This window comes from Cupressus sempervirens, chromosome 1, assembly GCF_028749045.1.
Source record: "Cupressus sempervirens isolate cs-2001-9-10 chromosome 1, ASM2874904v1, whole genome shotgun sequence".
NCBI classification, from domain to species: domain Eukaryota; kingdom Viridiplantae; phylum Streptophyta; class Pinopsida; order Cupressales; family Cupressaceae; genus Cupressus; species Cupressus sempervirens.
The window spans coordinates 76,323,417-76,347,050 of record NC_143118.1 but is presented as its reverse complement, the minus strand read 5'-3'; the positions used below and the strand labels follow the sequence as shown (position 1 = coordinate 76,347,050).

Genomic DNA, 23,634 nt, shown 5'->3' with positions numbered 1-23,634 from the left:
TTTTTGACTATTTTCATCAAATAGGAAATTCTATGCCCAAGAACTTCTATGAGAAGAATAACCATGATGAAGAAAATGATGAGTTAGTAGGGGATTTCGTGGAAAAATCCAATGAAGCAAACTCTTATGATGTATTTATTCCAAGATTGTGCTCAAAATCCCTAGATGGTAAATTTCTCTATAAAGAAAATGTTTACTTTAATCCCTTATTCTTAGAGAAAGGCATTTCTATTCATGATTCTCAAGTTGGTATTCGAAGACAAGGTTTGATGGCTACAACTCCATAACATTGCTTTGCATCATAGATCGTATGAAGGCAATCCAATACGAGGTTTGATATCTTCAAGTCTTAATCACCAAAAGGATCTTCAGAAGGAAAATTTTGATATTAATGGAAAGGAAATTGAAGTTATGACCAACCATGTTGACAATGATATTAGTGTAACTTCGCAGTGCCTAAAAATTCAAGATGATATTTTGGAAGATAAGGAAGATCTAAGTTGGAATAATTTTATAGAAGATTCAACCAAGATCATGGTAATGATAAAAGAAGAAGGTTCATAGAGCACAAGAGAAAATAAAAAATGCATTGAGAAACTTGAGAGTCTTATACTTCAACTCTTTCATAATGAAGTCATCTATGACATGCAACAAGAAGCAGAGTCGATTTTAAAGTCTGAGATTTTTGATAAAGCATGGGTATTCGGATATGCTCTTTCATCCAAAGATACAAGGCATGCTAGGAATCTTAGAGTTAGAATTCAAGGAGCACACTTATATTCGAACCCATGGAAGCTTAAGAATTGTCACATTTTGGTACACCATGGTATTTATCTTTCCCAACTAGTGAATGGATTTGCATGACTATAACTTCAGTGATTGGAGGTAGGGAAACCTACCTTTTATATAGTCTAGTTAGGAGTTTGTGTTGCTTTAGTTTTTCTTTCTGTTGTCCCATTTTTGGTGTTTGTTTCCTCCCTTTTGCAAAGTGATCCCTCAAGTGACTCTATAGCCCTATGGATAAAGCACTGTTCTAATTATTCTGCATTCAAACTTCGTCCTTGTCAGTCCTTGTCCCCAGTTAGAGCCAGTTGTTGCTCAGTAATAAAGTGTTTCAATTTTTGAACTTGTTAATTCCCTCATTATGTGTGAAATACGTCCCATTTTAATCATTGGAATGGTCATTTTATCTCTAAGTTTTTGTGAGTTTTTGAATCTTAATATCTCTGGCTCATTTCCAAATCCACATAGCACTTGAAATTTTTAAAATCTAACTTCTGAGCCTCAAGTTATTGCAGGTTAATAGAGAGACCCAAAATATGCATTTTCAAGTCTATCATTAACCATTAACCTCTCAAAAGGTTAATGATAACTTTCAAATCGCACATTTTGGAGTAGGTTAATTAACCTCTCCAAAAATGCATTTTTCTTAACCTCTCAAAAAGGTTAATGATAACTTCCAAAAATGTGTATTTCTCAACCTCTCAAATAGGTTAATGATAACTTTCTAATTGCACATTGTGGAGTAGGTTAATTAACCTCTCCAAAAATACGTATTTCTAAACCTCTTCAGGACGGTTATTAACTTGTTTGAAAATTTCTCTAACCTATTTAAAATTCTTCCATGAGAAGTCATACATGTAAATGGGAGCAATTGACAATAACAATCAAAGTGAATCAGATGGAGTTCTTGGTAATTCACCATGTGTAGTGAGAGTATTTTAGAGAATACCCAAAAGTGAATTAGATGGAGTTCCTAGTAATTCACCATGTGAAGTGAGAGTATTTTAGAGAATACCCAATAGAGATTTGGTATCATGGGATTCTATAATTGCAGCATATGCTCAAAATGGACAATTTGCAGAGGCTATTGATCATTATTCTCACCTACAATATAAAGGCATTAAGCTAGATTCCATAACCATCACAAGCGTGATCAATTCTTGTTCTTTGCCAGAAACCATTGAACAAGGACAACAGGATATGCCCAAAATGAACTTGGATATGACACCTTGAGCCTATTTTTTGAATTGTACAGCTTTGGTATTGCACCAAATGCTCTAAGCTTTTCTAGTGTTCTAAGGGGATGTAAGAATACTAACATTTTGTGATCGAGTAAGAAGATTCAAGCTCTTGTACTCAAAGGCAGTCATAATAAGCAGATTGAACGAGCATCCCCAACATGTCAGTCACGACTCAAATCTCAAACTCGTTGCATTATGTAAAGGGGTTTTCTTGAAGGAAGAATTACATATTTTTCCTACCTCTGATAAACGAACTATAAAATCTTTTACATATCTCCAACTCTTGTAGACCTGCATCTCCAAGAATGCACTTTCAAAGGGTAGGAAAATTCACACTCACATCAACAAAAGGGAAATTAAGATATCTGGACACAAAATTTTATAGGATACCCCTATATGAGTGTATGATCAATTTAGAAGTCTAGTAGATGCACACGAAGTATTTGACAAAATGATTGAGCAAGACATTCTTTCATGGAATGTGATCATTGCCACTTATAGAAGAAAGGGAGGATTTTCATCAATATAATCACTATTGTAAATCTGAGGAGCATGGAGTAGAAGTGGGAGGTGTTTTTGAACTGAGAAACTCTGGCACACACCTATCAAGAGTACTGGGCAGAATTTGAGCTCTATCAGTTATATAAAAGATGATGTCCCAATATTAGCTATGATCACTCTAATCAAATTCTCTTCACCAATTAAAGTAAAAATTACAAACAGCAACATATATATATCAACTTTGCTATGATATATGAGTAATAGGAATAGCAAGCTTCAAAATAGGTTATGGCTATTCATAAAAGCGTAATTGGAAATGGATTTTCGTCAGATGTCATAAGTTGTGAATGCTTTGGTGGACATGTATGCAAAGTGTGGAAGCATAAAGAAAGCACACAAATTGTTTGCTAGAATGTCTAAACAACATGTAGTCACGTGGAATGCTATAAACATAAGGCAAGAAGATAAACTTAGATAAACAATATGGAGCCTCAACACAACCCTCCAATTGGCTCCCAAAAGCCCAAGTGATCGCACAGTGTGGTGCTGCTACTTTCTCTGCTTCTAAAAAAAAATTTCCTTCTTCATGGTCCCTCAGATAATGAAAATGGGCACTTGTTGGGAAGTACTCATAATAATAATAGGAAAGGAAGGATGTTGATAAGTGAAAAGAGAGGAGGATGGAGTAGAAGAGCTGCAAACAAAGCAGAAGTAGCAATGGAGTATCAGTGTTCAGGATATGGTTATGTGTTTGTTGATACATTTCTAAGAGATGAGAATGGATTTTTGGTTTGTGAATGCAATCCCTACTACACTGGACTTGACTATTCACAACTTGTTCCAAATTGTGTGGTGGATGCCGACCAAGGAGATCCCACATTCTTGAAACCATTCTAGATTGCAAATGTAGAAGCAGTAGCAATAGTAGTGCCGCCATGGTACAAAATGAGATACGACGTAAACAACCATTTGGAATATGTTGCCACATCACCAGAGTTAGAGAAACAGATTTGTGCCATTGATGAACTTGTGGGAAATGCGGTCATAAAAGGAAGATATATTGTTCCTGGAACAGGTTCTACCCAACTTATCAATGCCGATGTTTACAGCCTTTCAAAAGCCCACAATCCGCCAAACCCATCAAAGTGTTTGATGCTACTCCATACTATGGCTTGTATAGAGAACAGTAAGAGATGTTCGACTCAATGGACTATGTGTGGAAGTTAAACACTAGAACTTGGGTTACAAAAGCTAAGAAATTGGATACCTCTATGTTCATTAAATTTGTAACATCTTCAAACAATCTAGATGGTTGGTTGAAGAAAGATGTTTTGACGAGTAAGAATGTGAGAGATATAAATGGTCGTGCATATTATTGGCCTCACTTCACAAGAATCCCAAGCCCAGCTGATGATGATGTTATGCTTTTCACTCTCCTCAAGCTCATCGGCCATGTAGGTTCCCAGCATGGGTGGACAATTGTTAAAGACTACGATGTGTATGAGAAGATGTACAATTACATTGAAGAAAAGCACAATTGGTAGATATAAACATGATTGGAGAGATCGTGAACATAAAGTTAGTATTCAGTGCACATGTACATGCTCTTGGTCTCTTCATAAAAAGGAGGATATGGATTCATTAATAAAGTGATGTTATTTGAATGAATCGTTCAAATATCACAAAGAGATCAGCAAAGATTTATTATGCAATCTTCCTTCTGGGAAAGATGTAAAATCTAAGTTTCAGGTCGTACTAGGTTAATTTTATAAAGGTTAATTAACCTCCCCAAAATCACATATTTTGGAAGTGGTTATTAACAACGAAGAGGTAGTTATTAACCTCTATGTCTATATAAGGGCTCCTATTGGCTTTGTAAAGGGACTTTTTGGGCTTTGGAAAAAGGGAGCACTATGCTTAAACTTTGATGAGGAGATGATATTTGGAAAGTATGTACAAATTTTGTCTTTGTAATAAGAAATTCCTCTTGAGTTCTTGGTGCAAGAAAATAAAGGAACATGCAGTTTGAGTTCTCTTCTTCTAAATCTATATTGTTAGAAATGTTGATTCTCTTTGTAGTGAGCATTCTCACGGTATGGTGTAGACGTTTATGAATCTATGGATCAGCATTGAGCTAGTAATAGTTTTCAAGCATAGATCTTGATTGTTGTTATTAGCGGTTTTGATTTAGTAATTCAGGAAAGCCTTGGAGTTGTGTGGTGAATTTTTCATCATGAGCTTTCTCACCTTTTAGTTTTAGATTCATTATTCGAAAAACTTCAAAATCATATCATACGAGGGAGCTGCCCCTCTAAATGCAGAGGAAGGCCGCATACCAAGGGCCTATCCAACTGTTGTGAACAGTTTTCCACACACTCCGTTGGGTAAATTCTACTGTGACAAATCTGTTTACCAACAACAAGTCAATAAAATTTATATATATTCCTTTTAACAATCTTGAAACATCGTCACTAATTTAATTTAACATATTGGCTAAGAATGTGCGATGGGTGTGACAAATTCTTTTTAACAATCCTGAAACATCATTACTAATTTAATTTCACAGATTGGCTCAAAACGTGTGATGGGTATGATTAGGCACAAAATTGGACTCACCCAGTTTACACAAAATCAGATAAATAATCTATAAAAATCACTTGCAAATAAAAAACTAAAAATCTTAAATCTTTCATAAGGTCACCTTCAGTGTATAAACTCCCAAATTGGTTAGGGAAGATTGTGAAGACTGTTAATAGGAAATGGCACATTGTGGACCTTACATACCAAAGACGTAAAGTATCTTATCTCCCTTGCACAATATTGTTAATCTTGGGAGAAGGAAAAAAGTTATTTCCCAATTCTTGACATAATTATTGTTGAGCATCAACTCTAAAAACAAAAATAATTCCAAAATGCATATCAGACAAGGTTGAATTTGTAAATATTAAACAAGCAAAGAACTGAAACAAAATAGCAAACAAAGAAGACAAACACAAAGGAGCATAGATTTATTGTGGTTCGGAAAAACTTTCCTACATCTACACTCAAGCAGGGAATATTTTATCATGGAAATAACTGAATACATTACATGGGCTGCATACATCCATTATATAAAACTCTATGAATATGAAGAGTTGAGGGAGAATGAACAATCATATGACCGTTGGGCTTCATATTCCAACAGTTTCCCCTATGAAATCCAACCAGTACAACCATGTTTCAAAGCATTCCTTGCCTCCAATTTTAAACCTCAGAGAACAACAAGACCTTGAGAAGACTTCATGGTTGCAAGACTTTAAAAATTACCGTTCTCCGCATATTCTAAATTACGCTTCTAGTCTTAACATTTTACCTATATATGTAAAAATTGCTTATATTTGCAGCTTTGCCATTATCCCTTGCCAATGCATTTTCATTGTTTTGTGTTGAGAGACTAACATTACATATGTGCTGCTTCACGTCAAAATCTGTCATGACTAGCAGCAGTTGAAATTTTCTTCTTATCGCTGTGACGTGTGTATGACATTATATAATTTCCAGCCGACATGATATAAATAACTTGTCTATGCTCTTGTGATAGAAACTCTCCTTTCCAAATGTAACTTTGTTCCAAAACTTTGACGTCTCTTAAATCCACCATGATTAACATCAAGTGGGAATATCTTGGGGCACTCCTCCAAACGTGCTCCAAACTTGGAGGGAGGAGGCTTAACACCAATTTTCTCCACTGTAAAGTTGTGCTGATCTGGCAAATCGATTATAGCTTCAAACCTTCCTTCCTCAAACAATAGTCTATGTGAACAGACACCAGAGACAACAGTTTGAGCGGCACAAATCGGGGAATTGTTAGAAAATTATGGCAAGTCGATTATAGTTGGTGCATGACAGGAATGGGGAACAATATTGTCCCCATCACCATCAAGTGTCCTCCTTCCACGCCGTTGTATAGGCTGCATTCTAAACCCATCTTCCCTGTCCTGTTTCCCACATGGGGACTGCAATATTTCCCACCAACACCGCTCAATTGCTTATGTGCTGCAGGAGCAATTGCTGGGCACAGGAATAAATCTTCTGTTTGCAATTGTGATGGTGTTTAGATGTTTTTTTTGTTATTATTAAATTTTAGAGTTTGAATTGCATTCGGGGTGGTGTTTAATTTTAGGGTTTAATTAATATTTTGTTACAACTTTAGTAAAGGTTTAAACAAACTTTTACGGGTCTGGTGGTTGCCAAAACTAGTTCTTAACTGTTTGGCTTCATTGATAAATTCTCTCCGAAATCTTTTGGGAGGGTATGATTTGAGATTTTCTTTTCTGTGTGAAGAAGGACTGAGATATTGAGAAGATTATTAGCCAACCTAAATAGATGAATTAAATAATATTTGCAGTGCGTTCTTGATACTTGGTTTTGGTTTTATTTTATTCAGTAGTAGTAGGATTGTTTCCTTTTTGTAGAAGTTATCGTTGCAGGAGGCCATGCACACACAAGAACCTCTCGAAGTTTATTTGGGCAAAAATGCCTCTTGCTTGCATAATCACCATGTAAAGTGGCCTGAGTGTGGTGGAGAGTGGGTAGGACGAATGTACATTATTTTCTTCATGGCCATTTGCAGGAATGGGCTACAGTTTGAAGAAACATGTGTTTGGTAAGGCATCATCCCTATGTGTTGGCCATGAATGAACACATGTAACCTGTAAGGTGTTGTTCATATTTGGTGTTTCCCTATAGTTTTATTTTATTTTCTTCCTTCTATCCAATATTGAGCCTGTTATAAGCTTTGTTATTGTTATCTCCGCATCATATTGGTATCAGAGCTCAGAAGATTCTGAGCATGTAGATGGAAGGTGATCTACACCAGGCAGTATTGTGGTTCTTTTGGATTCTTGGTATGAAATTTGTGGTTGCAGTTTGGTGCTGGTTCACTCAGCTGCAGGGGGTGGACATGAAAGTCTACTAAAGGCCATAGGAGATGGTCTTGTGTGTTGCCAATAGACTGGGGAGAGAGGCATGATGGACTCCCAGGTGAGGGATAGAGGTTGTGATGTAGCATGGAGGAGTGGACTGAGGAATGGGAAGAACCATGGAGGCGACCAGCATAACTCCATTGATAGGAGTCAATTAAAAGAGATAAAGAAAGTAGAGGAGGCATTGCAGCAATGATGGTGAAGAGGCACAGATTCTCATCAACATTTCCATGAGGACATGGAAAATTTTGAAGCTCAGGAGTATGCTGCAGGAGCAATTGTTGGGCACAGGAATAAATCTTTTATTTGCAATTGTGATGGTGTTTAGATGTTCTTTTTTGTTATTATTAAATTTTAGGGTTTGAATTGCATTCGGGGTGGTGTTTAATTTTAGGGTTTAATTAATATTTTGTTACAACTTTAGTAAAGGTTTAAACAAACCTTTACGGGTCTGGTGGTTGCCAAAACTAGTTCTTAACTGTTTGGCTTCATTGATAAATTCTCTCCGAAATCTTTTGGGAGGGTATGATTTGAGATTTTCTTTTCTGTGTGAAGGACTGAGATGTTGAGAAGATTATTATCCAGCCTAAACAGATGAATTAAATAATATTTGCAGTGTGTTCTTGATACTTGGTTTTGGTTTTATTTTATTCAGTAGTAGTAGCATTGTTTCCTTTTTGCAGAAGTTATCGTTGCAGGAGGCCATACACACACAAGAACCTCTGGAAGTTTATTTGGGCAAAAATGCCTCTTGCTCGCATAATCACCATGTAAAGTGGCCTGAGTGTGGTGGAGAGTGGGTAGGAGGAATGTACATTATTTTCTTCATGGCCATTTGCAGGAATGGGCTACAGTTTGAAGAAACATGTGTTTGGTAAGGCAACATCCCTATGTGTTGGCCATGAATGAACACATGTAACCTATAAGGTGTTGTTCATATTTGGTGTTTCCCTGTAGTTTTATTTTATTTTCTTCCTTCCATCCAATATTGAGCCTATTATAGGCTTTGTTATTGTTATCTCCTCATCATTATGAGATCCCACACTTTGATATCTTGGACCTCTTTCATCTTCAAAAGACGAAATCGACTTACTATGTGCCACCTTATCTATACAATGAGGGACAACATTGGCCACCTAACCTTTTTCTTGGTCGACATACATGCCTTTTCTCTCAACCGTGTCTTCTATGAGGCCAGTCATTTCTTCTCCTACATTAGTTGTTCCTTTAACTTCTTGCATAGGAGACTTCTCACCTATCCTTTTACCATTATCCATGGTGAGCTTATTATTTTCTCCTTTATTTTCTTCTACAATGAACTTCTTGTCTAATCTAGACTTTTTGTCCTCTTGGGACATATTTATAGTTTTCCAACTGCAACATTTTGTGCACTTTGAATGCATTGGATTATGTAGTCTGAAAGTAAAAATAAGAGAAGCCATTCTATAAGCGGTCAACACTAAGTGTTTTACAGGCTTACCAGTCTTGTCCTCCTTTTCTCTCTTCCACATTTCTTTCATGACATCTTTCTTATATTGCGCATCACCATCACCTATGCGCTCAAGAATTGCATTAAGCTCATATTTAAGAGCTTTAAAATCTTCTTCAACTTCATCTTCTAGCTTATCTTTGCAGCCATCCCACCAATGTACATGGTGGATTCTTTTTCTCTTTCCATGCACAACCTTATGCTCTACTGGGTTTAAATTCCCAATAAATTCGTTAATAATAGAATCAATTTCACCATCTTCCATCTCTGGTCTAGTCTCACCTTGGCTTTGATTCCAATTGTAAATATTAAAGAAGTAGAGAACTGAAACAAAATAGAAAACAAAGAACACAAATTTATCATGGTTCAGCAAAACTTGGCAACATCCACACTCAAGCAGGAAATGCTTTATTATGGAAATAATTGAATACATTATATGAGCTACACATAACGATTATATAGAACTCTATGAATACGAAGAGTTGAGGGAGAATGAACAATCATATGACCATTGGACTTCATATCTCAACAAAATTTGAGTGCATCTAAACTCCATGACAAAAGAAATCACTCTGCAATATCCAATCATAATTTTGGCAAGGAAATTTCTTAATCAAATACCAAAGAATTAACAATTTGTACACTTATCCCAAATTAGAGTCCCCGAACACAAAAAAGGGAGGCATATTTTGTTTTTTTCTCTTTTTACATGAAGCCTCACAAAACTCTCAAAAATAGAATCTTTAACAATGTCTTCTAGATTATGGAATATGATTTTTATACAGTTAGTCTCATAATAGTTAGTTTGACTTACTTTTTAGCTCTTTCTTCATCTTTTTCTCTTTCTTCATCTCTACAGTGCCCTTAATTCAATAGGGTATGGAGCTATATGAATGGAAAAAATGTTGTGTTTTGCTTGAATTTTCCAAATTAGAAATAATGCATTTTTACACTGATATTTTTAATCACATTCAAGATCGATTATACTCTAGGATCCAAAAGGTGAATGTAAACTATTGTTCCAAAATTTTCTCAGACTCCAAAATTCCACTTCAATTAACTGTGAAAATCTGTAATTTGTGTAAATGTTTAGAGGATTATAAAGTAATGTTTTTTAATCTTTAGGACTAATTGATATGTATAATGTTGGAGGTGATGTTGAAGGTATAAAGGTATATTGACAAAACTAGATAGCTTTGTAATTTTATGACAAAGTTCTCAATTTTTGATAGAAAAGTTGTTAGTTTCAAAAGAAAATTGTAAATCTTTCCCGTTAATTATTTACTAGCAAATTTTTCTCTCACATCATCTTTAACTCTTGTTTTGATATTTATTAGTTGTTATCTCCACTTTTAACTATTGTTTTTCTTTTTCTATTTTTTTTTTAAAAAAAAATTACTTGTTATGTACAAATTAGCTCATATTGTATTGTGATGTATATTTATTTAACTTTTTATTTTAAAAATTTATTTAGATTTTAATATTCAAATTTTGTTTTTATATTAGTTTAATTTTTTTCTATATCTATATCTATATCTATATTATTTAGATTTAGATTTTTTAATTTTTTTTTTAGATTAGTTTTATTTTTTCTGTGTGTGTGTGTGTGTGAAAAGTCGCATGCCATTGAAATTATAAACATAAACTGGTTCAATAGTTCGTGGAGTTCTTCTTTTGTTAGAAACATTTTATTTTTGCATATTATTTTTTCGTATTTTTCTTATTAGTTTTTCATAATAGATTTTTTGATGTCATTTTTTAAAAATAATTTTTTTTTTAATTTGATAAATTAAATTTAAATAAATAATATTTATTTATCAATTTAAATGATTTTAGTCAATATTATGCTATTTGAATTGAAAATTATTAATAAATCTAATTTATTCACATAATTATTCAAAAAATAATTATTGTGATCTCCACATTACCTTATTACCTTATGTGAACTATTTATTTAAATTTTGATTTTTAGAATTGATTTAGGTTTTAGTTTTTAAATTATTTTTAATTACTTTATTTTTTCTTTTAAATATTATTTTTTAGTTTCTATAATTTATTTAATCAGTTATTATTTTTTCATATTATTTTTATATTTATATTATTAATTTTTCATAATAATTTTTTGATAGATTTTTTTAAACGATTTTTTTAATATTTAATAAATTAAATTTTAATAAATAATATTCATTATCGATTGCAAACACAAAGCGTTGCTAGTCAAACGAGATTTTGGTGAGATATAAATAAACTGTTAATTAATTCCTCCCTGCGAGTAAAGAGGAAAAAAATTGCTTTTCCGTCTTATCACAATATTAATTACTTTTAAATTTCTTTAAAATGGAACGTAAAATTATACGTGTTCTCGCTAAAATAGGCAAGATGATTCCGCCAAAAGCATGGCGAAAACTTCTCTCTTTCTGCGAGACGGCGGCAGATCAGCACAACACAATTAAATGTGTTCTAAAAATTCTGTTTATAAAAAACTTTAGGTTGCTGGGACACGAACAGGAAAGAAAAATAAAATTGTATGAGGGTAAAAAGGCCACCTGCCTTCCCTGTGTTGGTGTAATTTTAAGTACAATTGTGACACTTGATTCACTCTGATTGATTTCAAGACCAAGAAAGAAATTGAGAAGGCCCATGTTTGTCATAGAAAAGGTATCATGTAAAGATACCTTGGTTTCTGCAATTATTGAGCATGAATCACTTGTGATTAGTAGATCATCTACATAGAGTACTATGAGTAGCAAAGAGTCAGATGTTCTCAACATATAAACATTTGGATCATATTTACATCTCAAAAATTGTTGAGACAGAAGATAAGAATATATTTTAGCATACCAAGCATGAGGTGCCTATTTGAGGCCATAAAGTGATTTTTTGAGCTTGCATACTAGTGAAGAATTATGTACATTCCCTTGTGGTTGCTCCATGTAGATCTCCTGATCAAGATCACCATGAAGAAAAGCATTTTTCACATCCATGTGATGAATCTCCCACCTTTTTGTTGTTACAATGGCTAGAGCCAATCGAATGGAATCCATTTTTGCAATAGGAGCAAAAGTCTCATCATAATCAATGCCTTGAAGTTGTTGAAAGCCTTTGGCTACCAGACTTGCTTTGTATCTATTTGACCATTTGCTGATTTCTTTGTTCGATAGATCCACTTGCACCTGACAAGCTTGTGATTGGATGGAAATGGAACCAACTCCCAAGTTTGGTTTGCAATAAGAGAATTGTACTCCTCATCCATGGCAGCTTCCCAATGAGGATTTCCTATAGCTTCTACATAAGTTAGAGGATCTGATACTTGAAGAAGATAAGCATGCATTGGAATAATGGAATCGATAGCTGAAAATGCATGAGAAGCATCATATATATCATCCAAGCTCCTTGTTCTTTGTCTTCTCATAGGAGATGCTAAATCGTCACTTGAATCCCAATTGAGACTTGCATGTTCATGTTCACCAGATTCAGATGAATCTAAAATTAGATTTGTGGTATCTCCATCATCTTCAAGATCTGTGAGAGGAGGAAGCATAGAAATGGTAGTAGGTTGCATTTGAGATGCTAGCATGGGACTTTCATCAAAATATACACTCCTCTCAATGAAGAGTTGTTCTGTAGAAAGATCTAGCAATCTATAACCCTTTACACCATTTGGATAACTAACAAAGATACATTCCTTTCTTTGAGGCTCCAAAGCCTTCCTTTCATCAATAGGAATGTGAGCCCATGCACGAGATCCAAAAATACGAAAATGAGTGACCACTGGTTGGATACCTCTCCATGCTTCAAAAGGAGTTTTCCTTTAACAGATTTGTGAAAATATCTATTTTGGATATATGAAGCATAGTTGATTTCTTCAGCCCACAATTTTGAGGGAAGTGACCTAGCATGCAACATGCAGCTAGCCATCTCCTTTAATGATTGATTTTTCCTCTCAGCTACCCCATTTTGTTGTGGAGTATATAGAACTATGTTCTGCAACTATATTCCTACTTCATCACAAAGATTTTGGACATCATTGTTCACATACTCCCCCCCATTATCTGTGTGGTGGATCTTAACCAATTTTCTAGATTATTTTTCTACATGGGGTAAAAGCATAGATCTGTATCACCGTTTGTGATACAAAAACCTGTTTTGGTCAAATCTCATTTTTCTATCAAAACTCAATTTTAAAAAAAATTTAAAATACCTTTTTATAGATTTCAGATTCAATATCATCATTATATAAATTTTTGAGCGTTTTGATTAGTTATAATATGTTATAATCTCAAAATATTTTAAGTCAATATTTCAACATTTCAGAAGTGCTCTCTCAAAAAATGAAAAAAAAATAGTAAATCATATCAAAAAAATAAAAATATATATATTTATCACTAGAGGAGAGAATCCTCTTCATGAATATGTAATTTATTTTCAAGAACGTATAGATTTGATAGGGAAGTTTTGATGGGAGGAAAAAACTATTGGATTCTGACAAGGTCGAACTTGAGTACTTATAACAAAGAAAATATACATCAAAAATAATTATTTCTTTTTTTGTGCACTAGCTATACATGTCATCTATAAAATATTTTCAAATTAGAACAAAAAAAGGTGATTTGCACATACTTGTTTGACGAGAACTACATCCTATATTTTTTACAGTTAAAAAAGGGACTTCAAAATAAAATAAAATGAATAAATTCTTAGTCGAAAAAATTATAAAAATTATAGGCATAAAATTCATACAATTCTACACATTTCATCAATTTACATCATCTTCATATTTTAAACACAAATACCATTTTTTTTGTCATTAATGTTGAATTGTCACATTCTGATATCACGTTTCTTTATAAAAGGTGACACAGGTTTGTGCTTTTACCCCATGGGCTTTGAAAAGCTTGAGATTCTCAAACACTTCAAACTTGTATTTAAGAAAGTATACCCATGTGTACCTTGAGTAATCATCAATGAATGTAAGGACATATCTAGCTTTGCTCATGGAAAGCTCAGGAAAAGGACCCTCTAAATCACTGTGAACAAGCTCTAGAGGAGAGGAGGCTCTCCATGAGATTCCCTTGGGAAAATTTTCTTCTAGATGTTTTCCAAGAGCACAACCTTCACAAACTCCATTAGAGAATTCCATGGTAGTCAAGACTTTTACCATTCCTTGATTGCTAAGTTGCTGCATTTATGTAAAATTTAGATGTCCAAATCTTTCATGCCAAATTCTACTTTCATCATTTGCATGTGTTAGAAGTAAAGTAGAATCTGATTTTGCAACAAAATTAGAGAAAGTGTACAAATGAGATTGATAATTTACCTTACCAACAACAATTTTGGAGTTTTCTTGCATGTCATAGATCATGACTGAATTTGGTGTGAATTCAACTCTACTCCTGATTCAAATATGTGTCATTTGATACACAAAAATTAAATTTACAGAAAATTTTGGGATATGCAAGACATTCTCAAAACTTCCAATTCCAAGCTCTACCTTCCCAATTCTAGTTGCTTCTACAGGATATCCATCTCCCATGAGAATAGGAGAACCAAAATATGGTTTCAAAGATGAAAGAGCATCATTTGTGGCTTCCATGTGGTGTGAAGCCCCAGAATCTATGATGCATGCATCTGAGGAAGAATGAATAGCTATCAAGGCATGAGCATTGCCTTTGGTTTCTGGTGCTTTTTCTTTCTACTTCTTAGCACTCTTAGGAATAAAACCACCAAGATTATGTTGTTGAAGTGTCTACACCATGAGATCAATGGTTTTCTCCATGCATGATGATTCTGGATGATACCCACAATTGCAATAGGTGCACTTTGATTTGTCCTTTGAGTCCTTTTCTTTTGAACCTATGGACCCATACGAAGGTTTTGGATTACATTCCTTTCTTGGATTTAAATCCTTCTTCTATTTTCCTTTGGATTGCTGATTGGATTTAGAGTTATTCTTCTTGGTTGTATGCACAACGAGTGCATGAGCTTTAGAATTCCTCAAGGTACCCATCTTAATAAGTTTTTCCTGCTCATGTATTAAAGATTCAATGAAGGCATTGAGTGTGGGCATCTTCCAATTTTCCCCTATTGTGATTCTAAATGTGTGGAAAGAAGAAACAAATACTACATATTTTGGACCCAACTTTGATAGAATGGCAAGAATTAACTTACTTTCTTCTGTGGATTTATCAAAACCACATCCTTTCAGCTAAAGAAACAAAGCTTTGAACTTTGTGAAGTAATCTTGGATATTGTCAAAATTCCTTGGATCTAATGAGATGAGCTCATCTTCAAGGATATGACCCCACATTTCATCTTTCTTGCCAAATAGGGTCTCCAAGGTATCCCAAACTTCACTTGGAGTTGTGCATGCCTCAACATGGAACAACAATTCTTGAGATATGGACAAGCATAACAAACCAAATGTTTTATCCATACGGTTGAAGTATTTAGATTTCTCTACTACTAGATTGGACTCAACCTCTTTATTCTTAACTATTCAATAGAGACCTTTACTTTGGAGCTAGAGTAAAATTTTAGGCTTCCAATCAAAGTAGTTGTATGGTGTGAAAATAATAGAGGCTAGAGATTCCATTTTTCAGTTTTGATTTTCTATACTTGCAATAGAGAATATTATATTTTTCCCTTTCCTATAACCTGCTATGATACCATGTGAAATTCACAGACTTAGCAGGAAAAAAAAATAGAGAAAGGTAAAACACAAATCTGTGCAAAAAAAGAAAATAGAGCATGTAATATTAAACAGAGTAGAGCTCAACAAAATTACATTTACTATACGTTTTCATCAGCTCTTATTATTAAAAATTGAAAAACAAACTCTCCCTTACGTGTACGCTGCAGTCAAAGATGCACTAGCAGTTTTGGAATAGTGAATCAGCGTCTATTCAAACTCTCCCCTGCATGTACGCTGTAGTCAAAAATTGTGTTGGAAATTTTGGAATAGTGAATCAATGCCTATTCAAACTCTCCCCTACATTTATGTTGTAGTCTTATTCTACTACACATACTAGAGTTAGAATTAGTTGGAATTAATCACGCTAACAAAAATTGGAAGTCCCTCCTCAAAAATTTGAAGTTTTATGAGGAGAGATTGAGGAGGGTGCATCAGAGGTGTTGATATGTTTGCTTGAAAATGTAGGTCCTCTGGTAACTATATATGACCCCATCAACAAATTATGGAAGACACTCCCTCCCATCCCTACCCAATTTCAATTCTAATAATTTTTGAAATATATCCATATTAAACAGAAACTAGTTTTATTAGGGTCACATGAGCACTACAACTACACTGCAGGTTTGAAATGGAAAAGATCGGCAAGAAATTTCAAGGCTATTTTGGTCTTTGATTTTGTGTCTTGTGAATGGTGGCAAAGCATAGATATGTTGCAAGAGGAAGAGGAAGAGAAAGAGGAAAAGGAAGAGGAAGACTTTGTGTGTTGTGCATGTTCCCAAGAAGGACTAATTCACATTGTAGGAGGAAGAGGAAGAGTGGAAGATGAAATCACAAGCCAAGCTACTATTTATAATGTGGAGAGAGATGAGTGGAAGCTTCTTCCCAACATGATTCAAAAGGACTATTATGTTACTCTTTTTTTATGGAAAACATGATGTATGTCATGAGAACGTATCATCAAGAGCTTCAACAATTCAACACAGAAAGAGGAGTTTGGTCCACTTTGCCCAACATTTGGTTTCTTAAAAATTGTGTCAATCCCATTGTGACTGCAATTGTGTTGGAATATTTAATACGGTTGTTGTTTGTCCCTGGAGCCAAATGCCCACCTACCACCCCTGAACGTTCAGAAAATTTATTACAAGCAGGTGAGTTTTCAAATTCAGAAATGGGGGGAAAACATTTTGCATGTATAAGGAATGATCAAATTCATTCGACCAATGAGAAGAAGAGTAGATTAGAAGTTGCAAAGAAGGAAGAAGAGAGAAGTGATCAGCAGATCCAGATGTTAGAGTGCAAAGAAAAGGAAGTTCATTTCATGCTTGCAGTTGTACGTGTTTCTTCTCTGATCATTCTGTAAGTTGAATGTTTTATTATTTCATTTATCCTGTTGAAGTAGTGATTGCTCCAAGCATTACTGTATGCAGCCATTAGAGCTGCAAGTTTAAAGTTTCTAAGTATTGAAGTTGTTCAAGTTTTACCAGTTTAGGATTTTCTGGTTGAAGCCAAATGCTCCCAGATTTTGTAATAGTTTGAATCTAAGTTGAATGGTAAGCAAGCAGGCATACGTGATTCCATTGTTTCTTGTTCATTGCATTTGTGAAATTTATTGTTTGAGTATTTCAAGCTTTGGGTCTTTGGTTTTAATGGTGAAAATATTTATGTCATAAGTCTACACTCAGTATTGTCTTTGGTAGAAGTCATCTACAGTTCAAGCCAAGTTCACTCGATAACGTCTTCTACCGAGCTCCTCCCTACAGTGGCTACTGAGTTCACTCAATGCCTTCTTCTACTGAGCTCCACTCTCCAGTGGCTACCGAGTTCACTCGGTAATCGCATTACTTACCAAGTTCACTCGGTAATCACACCCTACAGTGTCTATCGAGTTCTTTGTTTACCAAGTTGATTATTCATCTACCGACCTTGTAGACACCTAAAAACCTTTAGAAAATAAAGTATTTTTATTTTCTAAAAAAAATTTGATGACATCATCATTAATTAATTAATTAATTATTTAATTTATTTATTTATTTTTATGCCATTAAATCCCTTTATCTTAATTAAAAATATTTAATTAAGAATCCCTCCCAAAAATGTTTAAATCTTATTTAAACATTGTTTCCTTATTTATTAATTATTTAATTAATAAATTGACCAAAAATCCAAAATAAATAAAAGATTTATTTTTTCCCAAAACTTGGCTGATTTCCTTAAGACCACTAACCTCTTCCAAAATCTTCTAATCCTTTTTTAATTTTGATTAAAGGCTAATCCCATCATTTCCTACCCCTAATCCCAACTCAAAATATTTAATTAAGATTAAATATTAATCCTCATGTTTATTAAAAAAGTTTTAATAAATATCTCCTCAACCCAAACCCTTGAAATAAATAAAACATTATTTATTTCCTAAAAATCTAATTTATCCTCATCCTAAGAAGTTCTAGACTCTTCTAGAAAGTCTTCATCCTCATCCTAGGAAGTTCTAGACTATTCTAGAAAGTCTTTATCCTCATCCAAAGTCTAGACTCTTCTAAAAGATGTCTTTAAACCTAATCCTAATCCCCTCCTAACCTTGTCACATTCTCTAAACATGGGTTAAAACTTACTAACCCAAGCCAAAGTTAACAAATATCTCCTCTTTCACCCACCCTCATTAAATGCCATCCACTTGCCAATCCCTAAGCTAATCCTAAACCATCATAATCCATCCTCTAATCATTTGCACAATCCTAAGCAAGCTTAAAACCCTCCTAATCAAGCCCAAGTCAAAATTGCTCTCATCTCCCTCAAAATATCTCAACCATAAAACTTTATGAAACCCACTAGGCCATAAATGACTCTTCCAAGCTGTTTTATTGCTCTTACAAGTCATTATGAGGGTCTTTATGAAGATTTTATCCCTTGAGCCTCCTTTTTTGACTCATCCTTCCCCTTTCCTCCATCCTCTCACCCTGTGAGATGTGTCACTCCCTGATTGGCTATAAGGAAGCACAATCCATGTGCTCTCCTCTCATGCAATCTAAGCCCTCCATGAGCTTTTTCCCATCCTTGCATCTTAGCCCTCAATCCCTCAAACCTCTTGCCTATAAATTGGATCCTTCCCCTTTGCAAAACAATAGAATCCATGAAGTAAAGTCATAATGCCATTTTGAGAAGCCATTTTACATCAAAACCATACACTCACACCAAAATTCCAACTCCATTTGAAGCCCTTTTTGAAGCATAAAGCCTGAACATACATCCTATCTATTTAGACAAAGCTACTCAACAAGAGAGCTTCTCATTGAGAGAGCCCATTAATGGCTAATATTCTCAATTGAGAGCTCATCTTAGTCTATCTTGAAGTTTATGAATTTTGTTTAGTTTTTAAAAGCTTTATTTAAATTTGGTTTCTATTAGCATACTAACATTGCTCATAAATAGACCTCACTCAGTATCTAGTGTTTACCGAGTTTCTCTTCATTTACCAAGCTCACTCAGTAAACTCTCCTGCCACTTGGTTTCTTAAGTTACTGAATAATTTTTGGCACTCGGTAATAGTTGTTGCCGAGCAAAATTTTAGGTTTAGGGTTATGAGTTTTGAAGTTGTATTAATATTTCTCACAATTTGGGCATCTGTATTGCTTCTAGTTGGATGTTGTGGTAGAATTTGAGTCTACACAGAAATCGTGGAAGATTGTTGATGATCTTCCTGAGGCTCTCGATAGAATTGATGTTGTAGTGCATAGTGATGGGATTTTATTGAGTGGGCTCCAATCGGGCACCAAAAGTGTAGTTTTCTATATCTACCAACCTCCATTACGAATAGAAACAGAACAGGGGTGAAACTAAAGAGACAAAGATGGGTTTCTATTGAGAAGTCCCCACACTTGTCCCATGTCATCAAGATCCAATCTGTGGCCACTGTGAGTGTTTGATTTCTTTTGTTTTTTTTCCAAATTGATTGTCATTTTATTGGGCTCTTCAAATTCATTGTTGTATTGTGGTTTTTCATTGGTTGTGAAGAACTAATCTTTCCATCTATTTTGAGAAGACACAAATAGATATGTTTTGGTTTGCCTTCTATTTTTATAAAACATTTTTTTCTAATCAGTTTCATAGCCTTTTTTTTTCCTGCACATTCTACCATTTTCTTTCCTTGTAATGTTGTCGTGTTGGATCTGGGATGTTTTCATGTTGAGAATTAATTCATGTGTTACCAGTCTTTTTTTATTGATTTTCATAGTCTTGGTAAAAAGATTAATTTTTTTTTAAAATGCTAAAATCCCCATTTCAGAACATTTAATTTATGCATGGAGCACTGAACTCGGGTGAACGAGAGTTAAAAATTGTAAGTATCAAGAAACAATATGAGTTAATTGCAGTTATATATACATGAACTATTTCAATTCTTTTTTTCACCAATTGGTTTAAAATTTCTTGAAATTGGACAACTTTGTGAAATACCATTTAATTTCTCATTCTTATGAATATATTAGATTATTAATAATTTTGAATTTAAATAACATAATATTTACTAATTTTTTTTAAATAGATTAATAAATATTATTTAAATTCAATATATCAAATATGAAAAAATAATGTCATCTCTAACAATTATTATATTGACTAAATAAATTATAGAAATTTAAAAATAATAGTTAAAGAAAAAACTAAACTAATATAAAAAATAAATTAAAAATTAAAGCCAAAATAAATTTTAAAACTCAAAAGTTAAATAAATAGAGATCACAAGATGAACTAATGTGGAGATCAAATAATTATTTTTTACATAAATAGGAAAAGAAAAATGATAGTTAAAAGTGGAGATTTAAAATATAATTTTATATGAACAAATTAGATTATTAATTGTTTTCAATTTAAATAACATAATATTTACTAAAATATTCTAAATAGATTAGTAAATATTATTTATTAAATTCAATTTATCAAATATTAAAAAAAAAAATTTAAAAACTCCATCAAAAAAATGTATTATGAAAAATTAATAAGAGAAATAAATAATAATAATATGAAAAAATAGCAATGTCTCTAACAAATATTCTATTGACTAAATAAATTATAGAAACTGAAAAATAATATTTAAAGGACAAAGAAAAAGGAAAACAATAAATAGAAAAAGAAAAATAAGAGTGAAAAGTGGAGATACCAACAATAAATATCAAAATAAGAGTTATGACTGAAGTGAGCTAAGAATAACTGATAAATAATTAATGGGAAGGATTTACAATTTTTCAGTCAAACAATAACTTTTCTGACAACTTTTCCATCAAAAAATCAATTTCTAGGAACAAAGTTCCCACAAATAGCCTGCTAGCTAATTAATGTTCAAAAATCTATTTAATTCATTTAAAATTGAACTTTAAATTTATTTTATTTTAAACTTATAAATGCTCAAAAATTAAATTAATTAATTTAAAATTAAAAAATTTAATTTAAATTATTTTTTGTTAAATTATAAAAAAATAAAATAAATAAATAAAATTTGGAAACTAAACCAATTTATATATAAGTTGTTGAAAAAGGTCAAATTTGTATTTTACAATTTTTATTGTTAAGTTTTAATCATTTCATTATTTATTTGTTTAAATCTACTTATTTTGATTAATATTTAATTATATGTTCTTATAACTTTTTTACTTTTATAATTTAATACTATTTCAAGAACTCAAAATTTCGTATCAATAGATTTTTAAAGTTTTTTTTATAACATCATGAAGTTGTTATCATCTTTATAATTTAATGACATAGAATTAATGTACAAGATAATCTAGTTTCAAAAAATCAATAAAATGATTGAATTTTTAAATCAATTTATTTTTTAACATGGACAAGGATATTCAGATTTCTGACTCTGATGTGAATATGGAAGGTGGAAGGTAGAGGTCCCTTAGCAATAAGAACAAATATGTGATTATGGACCCCAAGCCCAAACATGAGCACCATATTAGCTCACACTCCACTGGTAGTGGTAAATGCAAACTACCTCAAAAAAGGCAAAGGAAAAAGGTATACTAGAAGGAATACATTGAGGATGATAAAGAGGATATTGCTAGTAAGGGATAAGGTGGAGAAAGTAGCCACTGAAACCCTCTTTTGTCACATGTCTCAAACACCCTAAAGAATGATACTCCTGACAAATAGGTCAACGAAAAAGGTGAAACTCTCACCTCCCTCCTCATTAGCACAACAAAGGAAAACATACCTAGGATAAGGAACCCCAAGGAACCTTCGTGGATGCAAACCAAAATAATGATGAAGGGTTGGAGGCCATTAATAGAAGTTTCAAGAAACTTGAGGAGAGGCAAGAGATTGTTGAGAAAATATTCGATGATGTGACCAATTTTGTAGTTAGGGTTATGAACTCTACGACATCGATGCTTCACCTTTTGCATGCAGAGAAGGAATACCTTATCTTTCTGGTGGGGGTGGACATCACATGCTCTCTATAGGTTCCTAGTGGATGATTGACTACAACTACTATTGGATAAGCTAGAAGGGAAGAGAAGAACAAGGAGAGTTAGCTCTCCCTCTTGGTTTAGTCTTAGATTTTGTTGTGTTCCTTATTTTGACACTCAACTCATGTGGGCTTTGTTCATGGTACTTTTTTTTACTCTCTTTTTATATGGGCTATGTAGATATTTTGTTTAAGGCAACTTGCAGTTACTTTATGATAGTTAGACTTTGGGACACTCTAATGTGGGATTTTTTTAAATTAATAAGGGGGTAGATTAGTATGTGCTACTTTTGATTTGTAGTTAACTTGCAACATTTTATTTTCTAGGTCAACTCCCATTCTTCATTGTTTTTTAATTTAAAAAATAATTAATTTTCTAATCTATTCAACACTTCTAAAAATAAAATAATTTTTTAAAAACAATTCAAACATATTTTTTTATACACACAAATATATTTAAAATAAAACATTTTTTATTTATAACTTTAAAAACTTATATATATATATATATATATATATATATATATATATATATATATAACATAATAAATGAACACTAAAACTTAAATTCTAACTTCTCAATAAAAAAATGTTACATCAATTATCAACATTATGTTGGTCCTCAATTTGACAAGGTGTATGCGCATACTCTCTCTTAAACCTAGCCTTAGTCAATTGGGATAAGTCTACAAACCAAAAAAAATTGAAGGTTGGATTGGAGACATAAAGAAAATGAAAAAATAAAAGTTATTGGGATACATTCTTTTTAACTGATCTGGGGGATATTTTCACCAAAAATTGAAGTATCTCCAAAACTCCAATAAATGGCATAAGTTTTAAGTCCTCAAATTCTGCACCCAATGCAACTCGAATGAGAAAAAATGAAGTTCATACGCTTGAGATATGGCCAGTCAAAGTTGGGTCAAACCTTGGGTAGAGGTCATCAAAAAGGAAAAATTTCAAAATCTCCAAAATTGGTCAAAGTTGGTGCCAAAACGAGGGTCTCATCGAGAGCTTTTTGGAAACATTTGTTTCATTGAAATTGGACTTCGTATGCAAAAGTTATGTGCAATCAAAGTTGGTTGACCAAAAGGATTAATGATGGTGATGTGGCAAATTATGGAGGCGACATGTGTCACCAACATGGCATTAATTAATAAAAAAATTAGGTGCCACACGTATGGCAGGAAGCCACGTGGCACCTTCGGGTTTGTTGGAATTACATCTATGTGGCGTCATTCAATTTGGACATTGACAAATGGATAGTGGGGGTCGATCCCTTGACAACCGGGCATCAAAACAGAGCCAGTGGCCCTTACGCCACTAACTATCTTCAAGCATATAATGTGCAATGTTGTTGATAAACATTAACCGACCCTAGTTTAGTGTAAAGGGCGGTGCGGTGGTTGGAACCACCGACCGCCCCCTCCCTTATGTGCCTTTAAAAAGTTTTCATTGCCACTGCGCCATGTGAGTGGCTTGTGACATTATTAGCATAGGTTCTA

The 23,634-nt window shown here is 33.3% G+C and overlaps 1 protein-coding gene and 1 pseudogene across 1 annotated transcript in view; both read left to right on the top strand.

Moving 5' to 3' along the window:
* The first annotated feature begins 3,179 nt into the window (after nt 1-3,179).
* Nucleotides 3,180-4,380, top strand: LOC149576281 (tryptophan aminotransferase-related protein 3 pseudogene; annotated as a pseudogene).
* A 12,220-nt stretch (nt 4,381-16,600) lies between these two features.
* LOC149576280 (uncharacterized) overlaps nt 16,601-23,634 on the top strand; it is a 79,322-nt gene continuing 72,288 nt past the window's right edge. The window contains exon 1 of the mRNA XM_089794174.1: nt 16,601-16,999. Coding sequence (XP_089650300.1) covers nt 16,601-16,999 — 399 coding nt within the window. The remainder of the gene's footprint in view (nt 17,000-23,634) is intronic.